Below are 12,907 nucleotides of genomic sequence, written 5' to 3'. Positions count from 1 at the left end.
CCAGAAGTTCCCTAACTAGTTCCTCACTAACCTTTGGCCTAGGTGTGCTTTCCCTGGGGCGGGGGGGGAGCCAGCAGGGGGGTGACTGTTCCGGTTAGTGCTTAGGCAAATGGAGGCAAAGAAATCATTAAATATGTTGGCTTTGTCGTCTGGTGTGACAAACAAATTTCCTAACGTGTCCTGCAGGGGCCCCACATTACCCGGATCCTTCTTTTTACCCCCTATGTATTTAAAGAAGGACTTCTTATTGTCCTTAATCTGGGAAGCTATTCCCAGTTCCATCTCTGCTTTGGCCTTCTTGACTGCCCCCCTACATCACCGAGCAACTGTAGTATAGTCATCCCTGGTGATGGCCCCTCCTTTTTATTGGGTGTACACCTCCCTTTTAGCTAGGAGACATTCCCGGATGCTTTTGGTGAGCCATGGGGGCTTGTGTGCCGTCCTGCTTCCTTTGATCCGCGTTGGGATTACCTCCCTTTGGGCTTGGAGGATCGTCTCCTTAAGGACCGACCACTCTCCTTGGACACCTGGCTCTCCTCCCCTCTGGGACCTCAGTGCTTCCCCAACTATTCTCCTTAGCTCATTGAAGTTTGCTCTCCTGAAATCTAGGGCTGCTGCCTTGCTGCAGGCCTTTGCCACCTTGCGCTGGATGGTGAATTCCAGCAGGCGATGATCATCTCCCAGGTAGTCGAGCACCCGCAGCCCCCTCACCAGGTCATCTCCCGTGGCAAGCACCAGGTCCAACAAGGCAGCCCCCCTGGTGGGGCTGTGCACCTCCTGGGTTAGATGGAGGTCCTGCATTCACAAGAACCTATGTGAGCGGTCAGTTCTGGCTGACTGCTCTTCCAGGCAGAAGAGCAGACTAGATGACTTTGTGAGGTCCCTTCCAGCCCTACTTTCCTAAGATTCTATGAACACCACATCAAGATCAGAGAATCTAAATGAACCTTAAAACATCATACAAGAAGTCCATTGCAATAACAAATTATTAGGCTCTTTGCAAAAGTAAACTAAGAAGGCTGTGTTTGCAATAAAAGTCTGAAATATTAAATGGTTAATGAACCAAATTTATCCAAGAAAGTTAGTGGAGGTACATCAGAGATCTGATCCAAGGTTATCTAGGCTTTAGAGAAAGCTACCAGCCTAAATTGCTATATGTGTGAACAATCTTATGCCTAATACATTGTTGAAAGAGCAGAATTAATAATAAAGAAATGCATATAATTAAATTAGTCCAACTTAAAGGACTGTGTATCGTGTTGAAGTAGAAACTATCAAAAAAATTGAAGAATCTATTGGCAGGGATGTTGTGGCCTCTCTCAAGGCAAAGTTCAGCAGTCTGATTTGCTGCCTTGTAACTTTGCGTAGTTCAGAAAATGAATGCTGTCAGAGAGAAAAAAGGGATTTTACAAACTTTCCCTTCACAAATAATTTGGTTGCTAAAAAAGCCTCACCAAAATGTGGCATGGTGAAACTCTTTACCAGTTTCCATCATTTTCATAACACGCACATTAAAATTCAATTTCCTTTAAGTTTTTATTGAGCAAAAATAGCTGTCATTTTCTTTTCTTTTTGTGTCGTGAAATGAAAGTCTTGCAAAACCTACCTTAGAGGAAACAAAATACTTAGGACAAAAGCATGCTAAATATTCCACTTCTGATGACACTAGCAAAAACATGATTTTTTGCCTTATTTGAGTTCATAAATCAGTATTTTTGATACTCCTATAATTACTGGTATTTAAAACACAAGCAAACTCCTAACAAATTGTAATAGAATGCAAGAGAAAAGTAAAAAAAGGATCTCTCGTGTGGGTTGCCGTCACGCTTCCAGATGTTACTGAGTATATCAAACACAACCTGCTTAGTACTTTTGATTATGATATCTAGACTTCTTACAGACTTTTTTCAATAAATAACTTTTGCTCACCAAAACTTTCAATGCAGCAAGTGTGATTTCTAATACCACCACCACCACCTACTTGTTTCACAATTTTTGCTGCTTCAGTGTTTCTTCGGTAAAAAATTTCTTTGTATTCATCCATCCAGACTTCTGCAAGGCGGACTTGATTACGTATGATCACTTGGGTACCTTTAGGAAAAGTGTGCGGGCTCTTGCTGCGAAAGACATGGCCAACAACAGAGCAAGGCATGATCTCCAACTGCCCACCACATTGCCATACCTAATAATAATATTTTTTGTGTAAGTGCACTGTAGTTAGAAGTATTATAAAGCTCAAAAATCAACATATATTTTGCAATTTTAATGTTAAGCCTTTTAAAAAAAAAAAAAAAATCTGGTCATGGGCTCCCAGCAAGTGCTAACTTATGTTATACCTTCAAATAGGATTTCTTAGTTGGGTGAATGCTAGAAACCAAAAATTTGAATATCTAACTCAAACATGCATTTTAGAAAATTACTTGAGTGACCAAGCATGTAATTTATTCTATGTTTTTCTACCCCTAGCTAGGAGCAATGGACTCCTGCTGTAGCAAAGGTAGCTCAGTTTTCATGTTCTTGAACTCTCTGCTATCATTCAACTAACACTAAAATATGATATTTTTTAGTGGACATATTTACTGGATTTTTGCAATGGTTATACATCTCATCTTTCTAAACTTACTCTGAAAGACATTTCTATATTTTCACCTCCCCATATTTCCATTTCTTCATCATAGCTTCCAATGTATTCAAAATAGCCTTTTGATATTGAAAAGAGACCTCCAGCAAAAGTAGGTGTTCTGCAAAAAGAAAAAAAATCACTGTTAAATCATTAATTTACTGAACAGGATTAAAACTTTATTTAAATTATTTTAAAATTAGTTTAGGGCTTAGTATAATCATGCTAATAACTTAATTGGCAAGCAAGCACAGAGTTAACCAGCTGAAATGGCAAGGCACATAGGCAAAGGCATCTGGGTTTTGGCCAGTATACTGAGAAGGCCAGCTATTATGATTGACATTCCATGGTAGAAACCACCCTGAAGTCTGGGCATGACAGTCCACATCACCAGAACTGCGGTAGAATTTAGAAGCAATATGCCTTCATTTATGGAAATTCTTTTTGCAAAATTCAGTTGCAATGCCTCAAACACTTCCAAAACACAAAAAGAAAGGAGTCACTCACCACATTTAATATTACTAACTAAAGCTAACTAAAGTATGTTGGCCCATTCTGAAATGATATCTCCCAAATACAGACATGTTCTTTAGCTGTATGTATAAACAACAGTTCTCTACCTAAAATTTATTTGTTCTCTCCCCACTTTTGAGAATGATAGCATATACTAGCCACTTGTATTCAATCCATCACATTGTTTAACTGTTCAAAACTAGATGACATAGTGGCTAAATTCTGTTGACTGTTTATCTGCATGAATGCTCCTAAATGGCTTCCATTGTAGGAGTTTCCTTCTTGCAACAATGATGGGAAATTAGCGGGGATGGGGGAAGGAAATCTTATATTTAAAAACTGTTTGTAAAATCTGGAGCTTCTGACTGTTTTAAATATCAGATGGATAACCGAAGTTCTCTAGGAAATAATTTGCAACTTAAAGAATTCCAAATATCCTTCAATTTCCCCCCATTTACCTAATTGGATAAGTTTCATCCTTTCTTCTTTTTTTCTCCTGTTTAGGGAGAGATTCCCATCCAAATGACAAGTTCCAGTCAAAATTTCCTCTGTTATGGTTATGTCCATAAGGAGAAGGTTTGCTGAACTCAAAAGTATTGAGATCTATGGATGCAATATCAGGACTTACAACAGCAGTGTAATTCTCAGCTATTCTTGACAACAATGGCTCTAACCAGCCATAAAAGCATTCACCTACAGGGAAAAAGGGGGGGAGAGGAGGAAGAAAAACAAAAATAACAACAACAACATCAGTTAAGGACTTGAAGTTTTAGTTATTCTATAAAATAAGTAGGATTCAAGAGGATATTTTTAGATATGCTCAACATTTGTAGAACTGAATCCTACAGAAGAAAAGGGAGAACATTTTCTTAAAATCAAACTTGTTGAATGGACCCAAAGCAGCTATGCTGTGCCTTTTCCAGAATTTGGAGCGCCATAAATAAAAGTGGATAAGGCATGCTTCTCACCTGTGGTTCCAGGCAAGGTAGACAAGTCCTTACTCTGTCTAGTCACTTAAGGTAACCTATATATGCATTAATTCAACACCATTTGTTTACTTGCATACAACACCACACTAGCAGAGATAGCACACAAAATTTTAAAAATTATATTGCTTTCAAGCCTGGAGCTAGCACATGAATGAAGTATTTCTGCATGACACGGCCCTGTACTATATAGACTTAGTTTCAGTAATACAAAATGCGTATTTTGGCAAAGCTAATACTTTTAATATTTTCAGAAAGAAAGAAGAAAATAAAATGAATTGGCAACAAAATGTACACATTAGAATTATCTGGAATTGTGGTAAATCAATAGTAGACATCATAGGATTAGCACTAATATACTTACAGTGTGCATCCAAAAAAGTGAGACTCTCTCCTGTTGCTACTGAGGCTCCTAGTAATCTTGCAGTGATTAGTCCTTTTCTTTCCTTTTGTCTGACTACTTTAACTATTTGAAATGGTTTCACATATTCGTCTAGCTTATCATGCAAGTATTCTGAAAAGAAAAAGTAGATATTCCTGGTATTCTTTAAATGACACTGGCTACGATTCACCTAATTTTATGTTATTTTGTTGCTGAAAATGTGTGTTAAAATATGTAAAGATAACTTTAAAAAAATATATAACTTTTCTACATGCTATTGCTCCAGATTAGCCTAAGATTATCAACAGCTTTATAAAAGACATAAAATACTGTTTTGTTTAAAAGGAATTAACATTTTGCTTATGACTGGTTGAAGGGGAATTAACCATCACCAATCCAATTCTTAAAACATCATAGATGAAAACAAGGAATACCATTTTATTTAGGTCAACCCTAAAATGTATTTTTGTCATAGGCAGACAGCAAGAGTAAAAGTTATGACAACCTGTATTCAATTTTAAGAATTATCGAAGACTCTTCAGTATAAACCAAAAACCACCGAGTCTTTGAAAATGTAAATAAAATAATTTTAAGCAATCCCACAATATGGAAACAAAACTTAAACATTATTTCACCTCAAAAACAGAAATTACTACTATTTCAGATATAAGGTAGGGTAGAGATGCACTTTATAGACTAAATCAAAGAATCATAAGTTTTTGGGACCCCACATATTTAAACCCCTCTGTGTGAGAAAAAACAGTAACCGTGTACTTCACTATCCATATTATACACAAAGATGCCCATAAGAGAAAGCTTTGCATTTACTGATGAGTACATGAGCACAGTTTGCAGGCACAAAGGATCATTAATGACTACACTGTTTAACTGCCAGTAGAATTTTACATAGACAGGTAGACAAAAACTTCTAAGTTTTTCCATCTGTTAGGTTTAATTTTGGCTTTTTGTATCTTCTTTTCTATTAAATGATGAATTTTGCTACTCAATAATTCATCTCATCTCCAAAGCCACTGATATTCCAAATATCAAATAACCCTGGATACATTAATTTGAACGTTTGTTCAGAATTATGCCTCTGCATTTAAATGTAATTTAAAAACAATTTTAAATTGTACAATTTGTGTACAGTTAAATGTACATAAAAACAATTATTGTTTAAATAACCTCAGATGGATGACTGTATAAAAGTTTTAGAAGCAGCAGCAGTTTTTATTTTAATATTCAGTTATTTAAAAATGCCATATTTTGTGGGAAAGGAGGTCTCTTTTCATATTGCCCCCTTATCCAACACTTCAAGTGGACATTCACATGCCTAAAGTTGGACATGTGCACAAATGCTTGAAAGGTATTGTAATCACTACCTAAAACCATGGAGAGTAGTTATTTGTTTTAGCTTTGAACTGCTTATTCTACACAAAATGAAATATAATGTGGTTCATCAAGGGAGAGTATGGCCAGTTATGCAATATAAACAGTGTTACACAATTTTCAAAACTGCATTAGTGGAGCCATGGGTGGAGAAACACTGGATCCCACTAAATGGAGAAAAACCTTGTATTTTTTTTTTTTAAATCTAGCATGAGGGTAACTTAAGCAAAACATGCATTCAATAACAAAAAAGAAAAAAGATGACTAATCTTTAGCCCTTTTCTAAAAACCAATGATTACCAACACTTCTTTGAATGATTATTCCAAGATGTAATCTAGAGTATTCTTTAGAAAAATATATTGTAAAATTCTGATTTGTCTTACCATCTACGCTGGCATCATCCACCAAAATAATTTCTTTTAGCAGTATGGCAGGAGAAGTATACATCACGCTGTGAACTGTTCTTAGCAGAGTAGACCATGCTTCATTGTGAAAAACTATGATAATACTTGTGGTAGGCAGTGGTGGGCAACGCTTAAACTTTTGCTCAATGCATCTAGAGATTTTAAAAGGTTTTGAATGTTATATAGAATACAGAACTAGAATTTCAATTCAAAATCTTTAACCACCCCTTCCTCTTCCTCTTTGCAATTTAAAATGCATTAGTTACTGGCATTTAATGTTTTCTTCTTCTTCTACAGTTTCCATCATAATTCAAGCATTGGAGCACAAAGGTATAGAAGAAGGTGTTACATAGTATCTCTGTGTAGTAAGGTGTGGGGAACTGGACAGCAAAAGTTCCATTGAACAGTTAGCAGCTTCTGTCCTTATTTGATCTTGTATACAACCATATAGCTTCCATGCAAGTCAATGGGACCCGTGCATTCATCAGGCCAGATTTTGGCTCATCTAGTTTCTACCAGTTGTTATTATTACTACTACTACAGAGTATATATGAACATGAGCACTCCAGAAGTAAAAGGAACAATATATAATACCAAAATGAAATAAATTAAAATAATAAAAGGAAATTCTTTTTCTAATGCACAAACAGACTCTGGAACTCCTTGTCCCAACTTGCCACTGAAGCCAGCAGCTATGCCATATTTAGACCTATGATCAAGACCATCCAAAGGGGACATGTCTAGGTAAGTGGGGAAAGTCTGAGTTTCTATGCCTGCCCAGATCCACTCCTGGGATCTCTGGGGAACCATTTGGGTAAGCAAAAAAAGTTGGGGCTCCCCCACTTACCCAGATGGCCCCTGAAAATCCCCAAGGCAGGTCTGGAAGAGTCCTGGCATGAAATCTTGGGACACTGGACATTCCTCCCATCCTATGCCTCCACAGTGAGACCCACATGGGCTTTCACTGCTTACAGAGAATGCCTATGGAGATCCTGGAGCCGATCTTCGTAAGAGGGGACCCCTGACTTTCCCTGCTTAGAGAGAAGTGCCCCAAGTTTTTCCAGGGGAAAGCCAGGCAGCTGGTCCAGGGGCTTAAGGGGCCTGATTCTGCATGGGAATTCCTAAACATCAATCGTAAACTTTTTCTGCCACTTTTTAGAGAAAGGAAGTGGATGGCAACTATTAAGCAGTCAGGAGGGATAGAACAATAGAATCATAGAAAATTAGGGTTGTAAGGGACCTCAGAAACAAAAGCAAAGCAAAAGCTTTGGCAGGCATATACATGACGCCCATATTCGGAAAAAAGGTATCCAAAGATCATAATTCTCCAAATGAGAAGGGAGCATAAAAATACACACACACGTTCAGAATTATTTTCCCATTTTCCTTGTTGAACCAGTATCCTTGACTATATAATACCTGCTAAATATATATGCTTCTCATCTTTAACACAAGCCAAGAGAGAGATAATATATATTAACAGCACCCAACAAGCATAAGAAGCCGGGAATCTTCCCTTACATTGAAACATTACCTTAGATATTAAAGCATTGTCTAATTTGTTTTAAAATTAAAGGCATCACCTGTACACCAGCTATGGTATTTTAAATTAAGCCTTTCTGTAGATTTTTTTTTTTAGTAGAGAAATGGACTTTATAGCTGAAAAATCTTTTTTAGCATCTACAGTTATACACTAACTGGGCTGTCATTGAAGATTTTACTAGTCAGGGCAGGGATTTTCAACCTTAATTGTGTCAAACTTCTTGACCTTTTGGGTACACTTCGGGTGGAACAGGGGGTGTTACATGTGGCAGCGGCACAGGGTGGTGGATGGTGGTGGCAGCCACAAGATCCCCCACCACTGCCATGTCTGGCCAGCCAGGTGGCGCCTATGTAGCCCACAGAGGAGAGCTGCTGCCCTCGTTCCACCCATCCTTCCTGGGAGGTGGCAGAGCAGGATGGTGGTGCTCCATCCCCACCCGCCTGTATGTACCCCTATCCCTTTCCAAGTACCCCTGGGGATACGTCTACCCCCAGCTGACAACAGCTGAGTTAGGGTAAATGCTATAAATGATGACATGCAGACCAGTAGACACATCAGCTGAGGAGAAATTATAGCCAGTATTAAGCTTGGCATGATTCAATTTTGAGAGACACAGACAAGACAGTATTCCTGCCTCATCGTCAACCCACTGAACTTCTACAAATATAATTTAAATAAATGAATATTTATTATGGTAATTACGGTTGATTTTTCTCCCATCAACAATTCAAAGAAAATTGCTTCATGACATTCTGCAACTCCTGGACCCTCTTGGGCACAGACTAATAGTTATATTGAATAGCAATAATTTTTTTTAGTAGTTACACGATAAACCCCCTGTCAAGGAGGACTGAACCCATGCAAAGAACACATTTACTCTGTAACCATAGTTATGTACTTAAAGAAAAGGAAAAAAGCCAAAACCAAACTAACAAGCACTCAAAATTTTCTCTTTTGGCCACGTGCATTTTCCACAAAACTGTTCTGAGTATCACTGCCAAGGTCCACATGTATATGAGCATCTCATTTCAAGCTGTCACAGTAAGTCTCCAGGGCACTTCAAGAAGTTTGACACAATTAAGCTTGAACCTCAAGGACAGCTCTGAGAATTCCCACATTTTTTTAAATTTCTTCTCACTAAAGCCTAAGGGCAAAGATTTTTTTTTTTTTTTAACATGGATTATTTATTTCTATAAATATCTAAACCTCTGCTGAGTATACATGCCTCTCCCAGTCTGTGTCATACACAGACAAATAAGTCTAATTTCAAAGACCTTCACATCTCTATAGACACATCCACAGAAGTTTGTAATTTTGAGAAGGCAAGAAAATTTTGCTTAGGGATTTCAGAAATGTAAAAAGTTATGCAATTTCCAAGATCCGGAGACTACACTCTCCAGAGAATAAAAGAACCATAGATACAGCATATCCATTGTGAAAACAAGACTATATCCCAGTGTTCTCACAAGCTCTATACCTACTATTTATTTCCTTTAGAATCTGTGGACACTGAAATCATCATGTCAACTAATAAGACACTCAACACTCTTACGGAGCTCAGCCTGCATATTCTGCAAGTCTCTCTCTGCCTATGGATTTTGCAGTCTGAATAGGCATAGTGATGGCATGTTGAATTTTACAGGCTAAGAGCAGCAGCTCAGGAAATTTACAACCACTAGAAGCACATCCAACAGAGAATGCACGTTTTATACTACAGATATGGACTGCTTAAGGAACTTACAGCTCCTTTGGTAAAACTTCTATAGCAGTGGATCTCAACTGGGGTTCCAGTGCTATTGCATTGATGACCTGGTAAAAAAAAAAAACCTGCCAGGTACGGAGAGCTTCAGCACACACATGCTCCTGCTACATTAACATACTTAACCCTAAAGCAGATAGAATTGGCTTAAGCAACCCTAAAGCAGACAGAATTGGCTTAAGCTGTAGCCCTTCCTAGCCCATTCCCTCCCCCCCACAAAAGAGGTGTGTGGGAGACTTCTACCCGGGCAGTCCTGCTTATGGGAGAAATGGAGGGGTGCAGCCAGGGGTGCTGCCACTTTCAAAAAAGTGATGAAAGGGTGCCTTGACTCTGAAAAGCTTGAACTACTGTTATATAGGATTCCAGGGAAATAATAGACTTATTCTAGCAGGGGTTATTGCAGGGCCCTTGGCACGGCTTTATGAGTGCTCGTGGTGCTCAGGCCAGGTGCCAGATGATTGGAAGGTAGCCAACATGGTCCCCATCTTTAAAAAAAGGGAGGAGGGAGGACCCAGGTAACTATAGGCCCGTCAGTCTTACCTCAGTCCTAGGGAAACTCTTTGAGAAGATCATCATGGAGCACATCTGCAATGGAGAACATCTGCACCGGCTTCAGGGATGATGCTCAAGGGCAACCAACATGGTTTCATTAGGGGCAGGTCATGTCAGACTAAACTGATTGCCTTTTATGATCAGGTCACAAAAGCCTTGGATGCAGGTGTTGCCATGGATGTAGTCTTTCTGGACTTCAGCAAGGCCTTTGACACTGTCTCCCACCCCATCCTCATTAAAAAATTGGGCAACTGTGGCATTGATGCCTACACAGTCAGATGGATTGCAGATTGGCTGAAGGGTCACACTCAGAGGGTGGTGGTGGATGGGTCATATTCGACCTCGAGGGAAGTGGGCAGCAGAGTCCCCCAGGGCTCGGTCTTTGGGCTCGTGCTGTTCAATCTCTTTATCAGCGATTTGGACAATGGGGTGAAAAGCAACCTGTTTAAATTTGCTGATGATACCAAAATTTGGGGTGAGGTGAGCATGCTTGTAGGGAGGGAAAGACTGCAGCAAGACTTGGATAGGTTACAGGGGTGGGCTAGCAAAAACAGAATGCGCTTCAACACTGACAAGTACAGGGTGCTGCACTTGAGCAGTAGTAACCAGCAGCACACTTATAAGATGGGAAACTCCCTTCTTGAGAGCATGGAGGCAGAAAGGGATCTTGGAGTCATTATTGACTCCAAGATGAACATGGGCCGACAATGTAAGGTCACCGTTGGAAGGGCTAACCGGACCTTGTCGTGCATCCATAGGTGCATCTCTACCAGGGACAAGGAGGTGATCCTCCCCCTCTATGCAACACTGGTCAGGCCACAGCTGGAGTACTGTGTCCAGTTCTGTGCGCCCCACTTCAGGAGAGATGTGGACAACATTGAGAGGGTCCAGAGGAGGGCCACCTGCACAATCCGGGGACTACAGGGCAGACCCTACAATGACTGCGGGACCTGAACCTGCTCAGCCTTCACAAGAGAAGGCTGAGGGGGGACCTGGTGACAGTCTATAAACTCACAAGGGGGGACCAGAAGGGTTTGGGAGAGCCCTCGTTTCCCCTAGCGCCCCCTGGCATAACAAGGAATAACAGCCACAAGTTGTTGGAGAGGAGGTTTAGATTAGACATCTGCAAGAACTACTTCACAGTTAGGGCAACTAGGATCTGGAACCAACTTCCAAGGGAAGTGGTGCTGGCTCCTACCCTGGGGGTCTTTAAGAGGAGGCTTGATGCCTACCTTGCTGGGATCATTTGAGCCCAGTTTTTTCTCCTGCCCTGGCAGGGGGTCGGACTTGAAGATCTATAAGGTGCCTTCCGACCCGACTTCTATGATTCTCTCTCAGTAATTATTAGACAGCAAGACTAATGGATTTAATTCAGTAATTGGAAAAACCACCCCGTTCCTGCTTTATTATGGAAAAACCTTTTGTTATGTACAATAAAGTTATATTTTTCATTCCCTTCTAGAATATTATTCCAAAATCCAATACAAATTCTATTTGACATTTCTCTAAGTTTTTGTTTTCTTTCTTTTTTGTTTTCTTTTTTTTTTTTTTTTTAAAAGAAGGAAATTTTAGGGGGAAAAAAGTCTTTGAGAAGTAAATGTTAGGAATATAATCAAAGAAACTCATTAGAATATTATTGCTTAAAAATCTCTAAATCCAAAAAAAATAGGATTTTTTAACAAGTTTTCAATTAATCCACATTTCAATTCAAATCTCAACTTATAAATGAGAGACTTCCCATCTCCTATCGATCCTGACTGTTTTGATTTAGCTGAAGAATGGGACTTCTTGAGCTCCTTTCCAGCCCTGTTTTACATTATTCTGTGATGCCAGTGGATTGATTTATTGCTCTGTGTAATTAAAATGTGGACAGAGTCACTTTCTGAATCTGCCTGGTCTCTACATGCAAGGCCTCATAACGTAAAGATTTCAACATACTCAGGAGGTCGAGTGTCTGGGCCAAGGTCCCGATGCAAAGAAATCCTGTCGCTTGCAAATGCATTAAAGCAGTGTTTTTCTTCTCCGCGCTCTCTCTCTTTTTGTTCTTCTGGACTTAAATTGGTAGTTTTAAATGCTTTACCAGAAGCTCCAGGAGCATGAGGGTCCTGAGGAGGTCGATCTAGAAAAGGTTTCAGTTCCACTGCTGTATAATAGCCTGGTAAACAGTGTCTTTCTCCAGGAATCTTGGTTTGCCTAACAGGTGCTTTTATCTGCATTTTTGGGTTTGCAGCTTTAATATTGTTCACAGCATTTAACACAAGGTCCAGCACATTACTTTTCTTTCCCACAATGGGCTTCATCCCTGGTTCATTTTCAGTGTCTTGAACACCTACTTCTCTTTGCAATAAGAATAAGCATATTAGAAAAACAAAAATAAAAATGCTAAACTTCCAAAGTTTCCAGTGGGAAAATAGTCTCTTTAACTGTCGTCTTATTCTTTTGACAGCCATTCTAATATTAGAAATGTATCACCCTTATAGAAGCCTCTACTGAAGACGGTCCTTAGCACAGAATTGGTTACAAGAATACTTCTTGAAATGGTAACACCTGCAAAAAAAATGAAAAGGCATTAACAAACACAGAATATTCTATAAATGTACACTACATTTCAAAATACAAAATGAAGTGTAAATTTAATAGGTTCAAAGTAAAGTTAGAAAATGACATAATTAAGGTTGCCTAAAGGTTTTTTTAGTGCTTCACTTCATAAATTCTTGTCTATGTTTAGTAATACTTTGGGTAAAATTAGACAAAAGTT

General features: G+C 39.2%; 1 protein-coding gene across 3 annotated transcripts in view; it reads right to left on the bottom strand.

The window, feature by feature from the left end:
- GALNT3 (polypeptide N-acetylgalactosaminyltransferase 3) overlaps positions 1–12,693 on the bottom strand; it is a 22,679-nt gene extending 9,986 nt beyond the window's left edge. For all 3 annotated transcript variants that reach the window (XR_002104394.1, XM_019553590.1, XM_019553591.1), the window contains exons 1-6: positions 12,088–12,693; positions 6,275–6,447; positions 4,484–4,633; positions 3,592–3,826; positions 2,624–2,741; positions 1,982–2,182 (exon numbers count right to left, since the gene is read on the bottom strand). Coding sequence is in view for 2 of the 3 variants with exons in the window: in XM_019553590.1 (XP_019409135.1) it covers positions 1,982–2,182; positions 2,624–2,741; positions 3,592–3,826; positions 4,484–4,633; positions 6,275–6,447; positions 12,088–12,599 (1,389 nt within the window). In the remaining variant the exon portion in view is untranslated. The remainder of the gene's footprint in view (positions 1–1,981; positions 2,183–2,623; positions 2,742–3,591; positions 3,827–4,483; positions 4,634–6,274; positions 6,448–12,087) is intronic.
- Between the last annotated feature and the right edge of the window lie 214 nt (positions 12,694–12,907).

Source organism: Crocodylus porosus, unplaced genomic scaffold, assembly GCF_001723895.1.
Source record: "Crocodylus porosus isolate Cpor-Errol unplaced genomic scaffold, CroPor_comp1, whole genome shotgun sequence".
Classification (NCBI taxonomy): domain Eukaryota; kingdom Metazoa; phylum Chordata; order Crocodylia; family Crocodylidae; genus Crocodylus; species Crocodylus porosus.
Note: the sequence above shows the minus strand (reverse complement) of the source record. Positions and strands in the feature narration are given on the sequence as shown.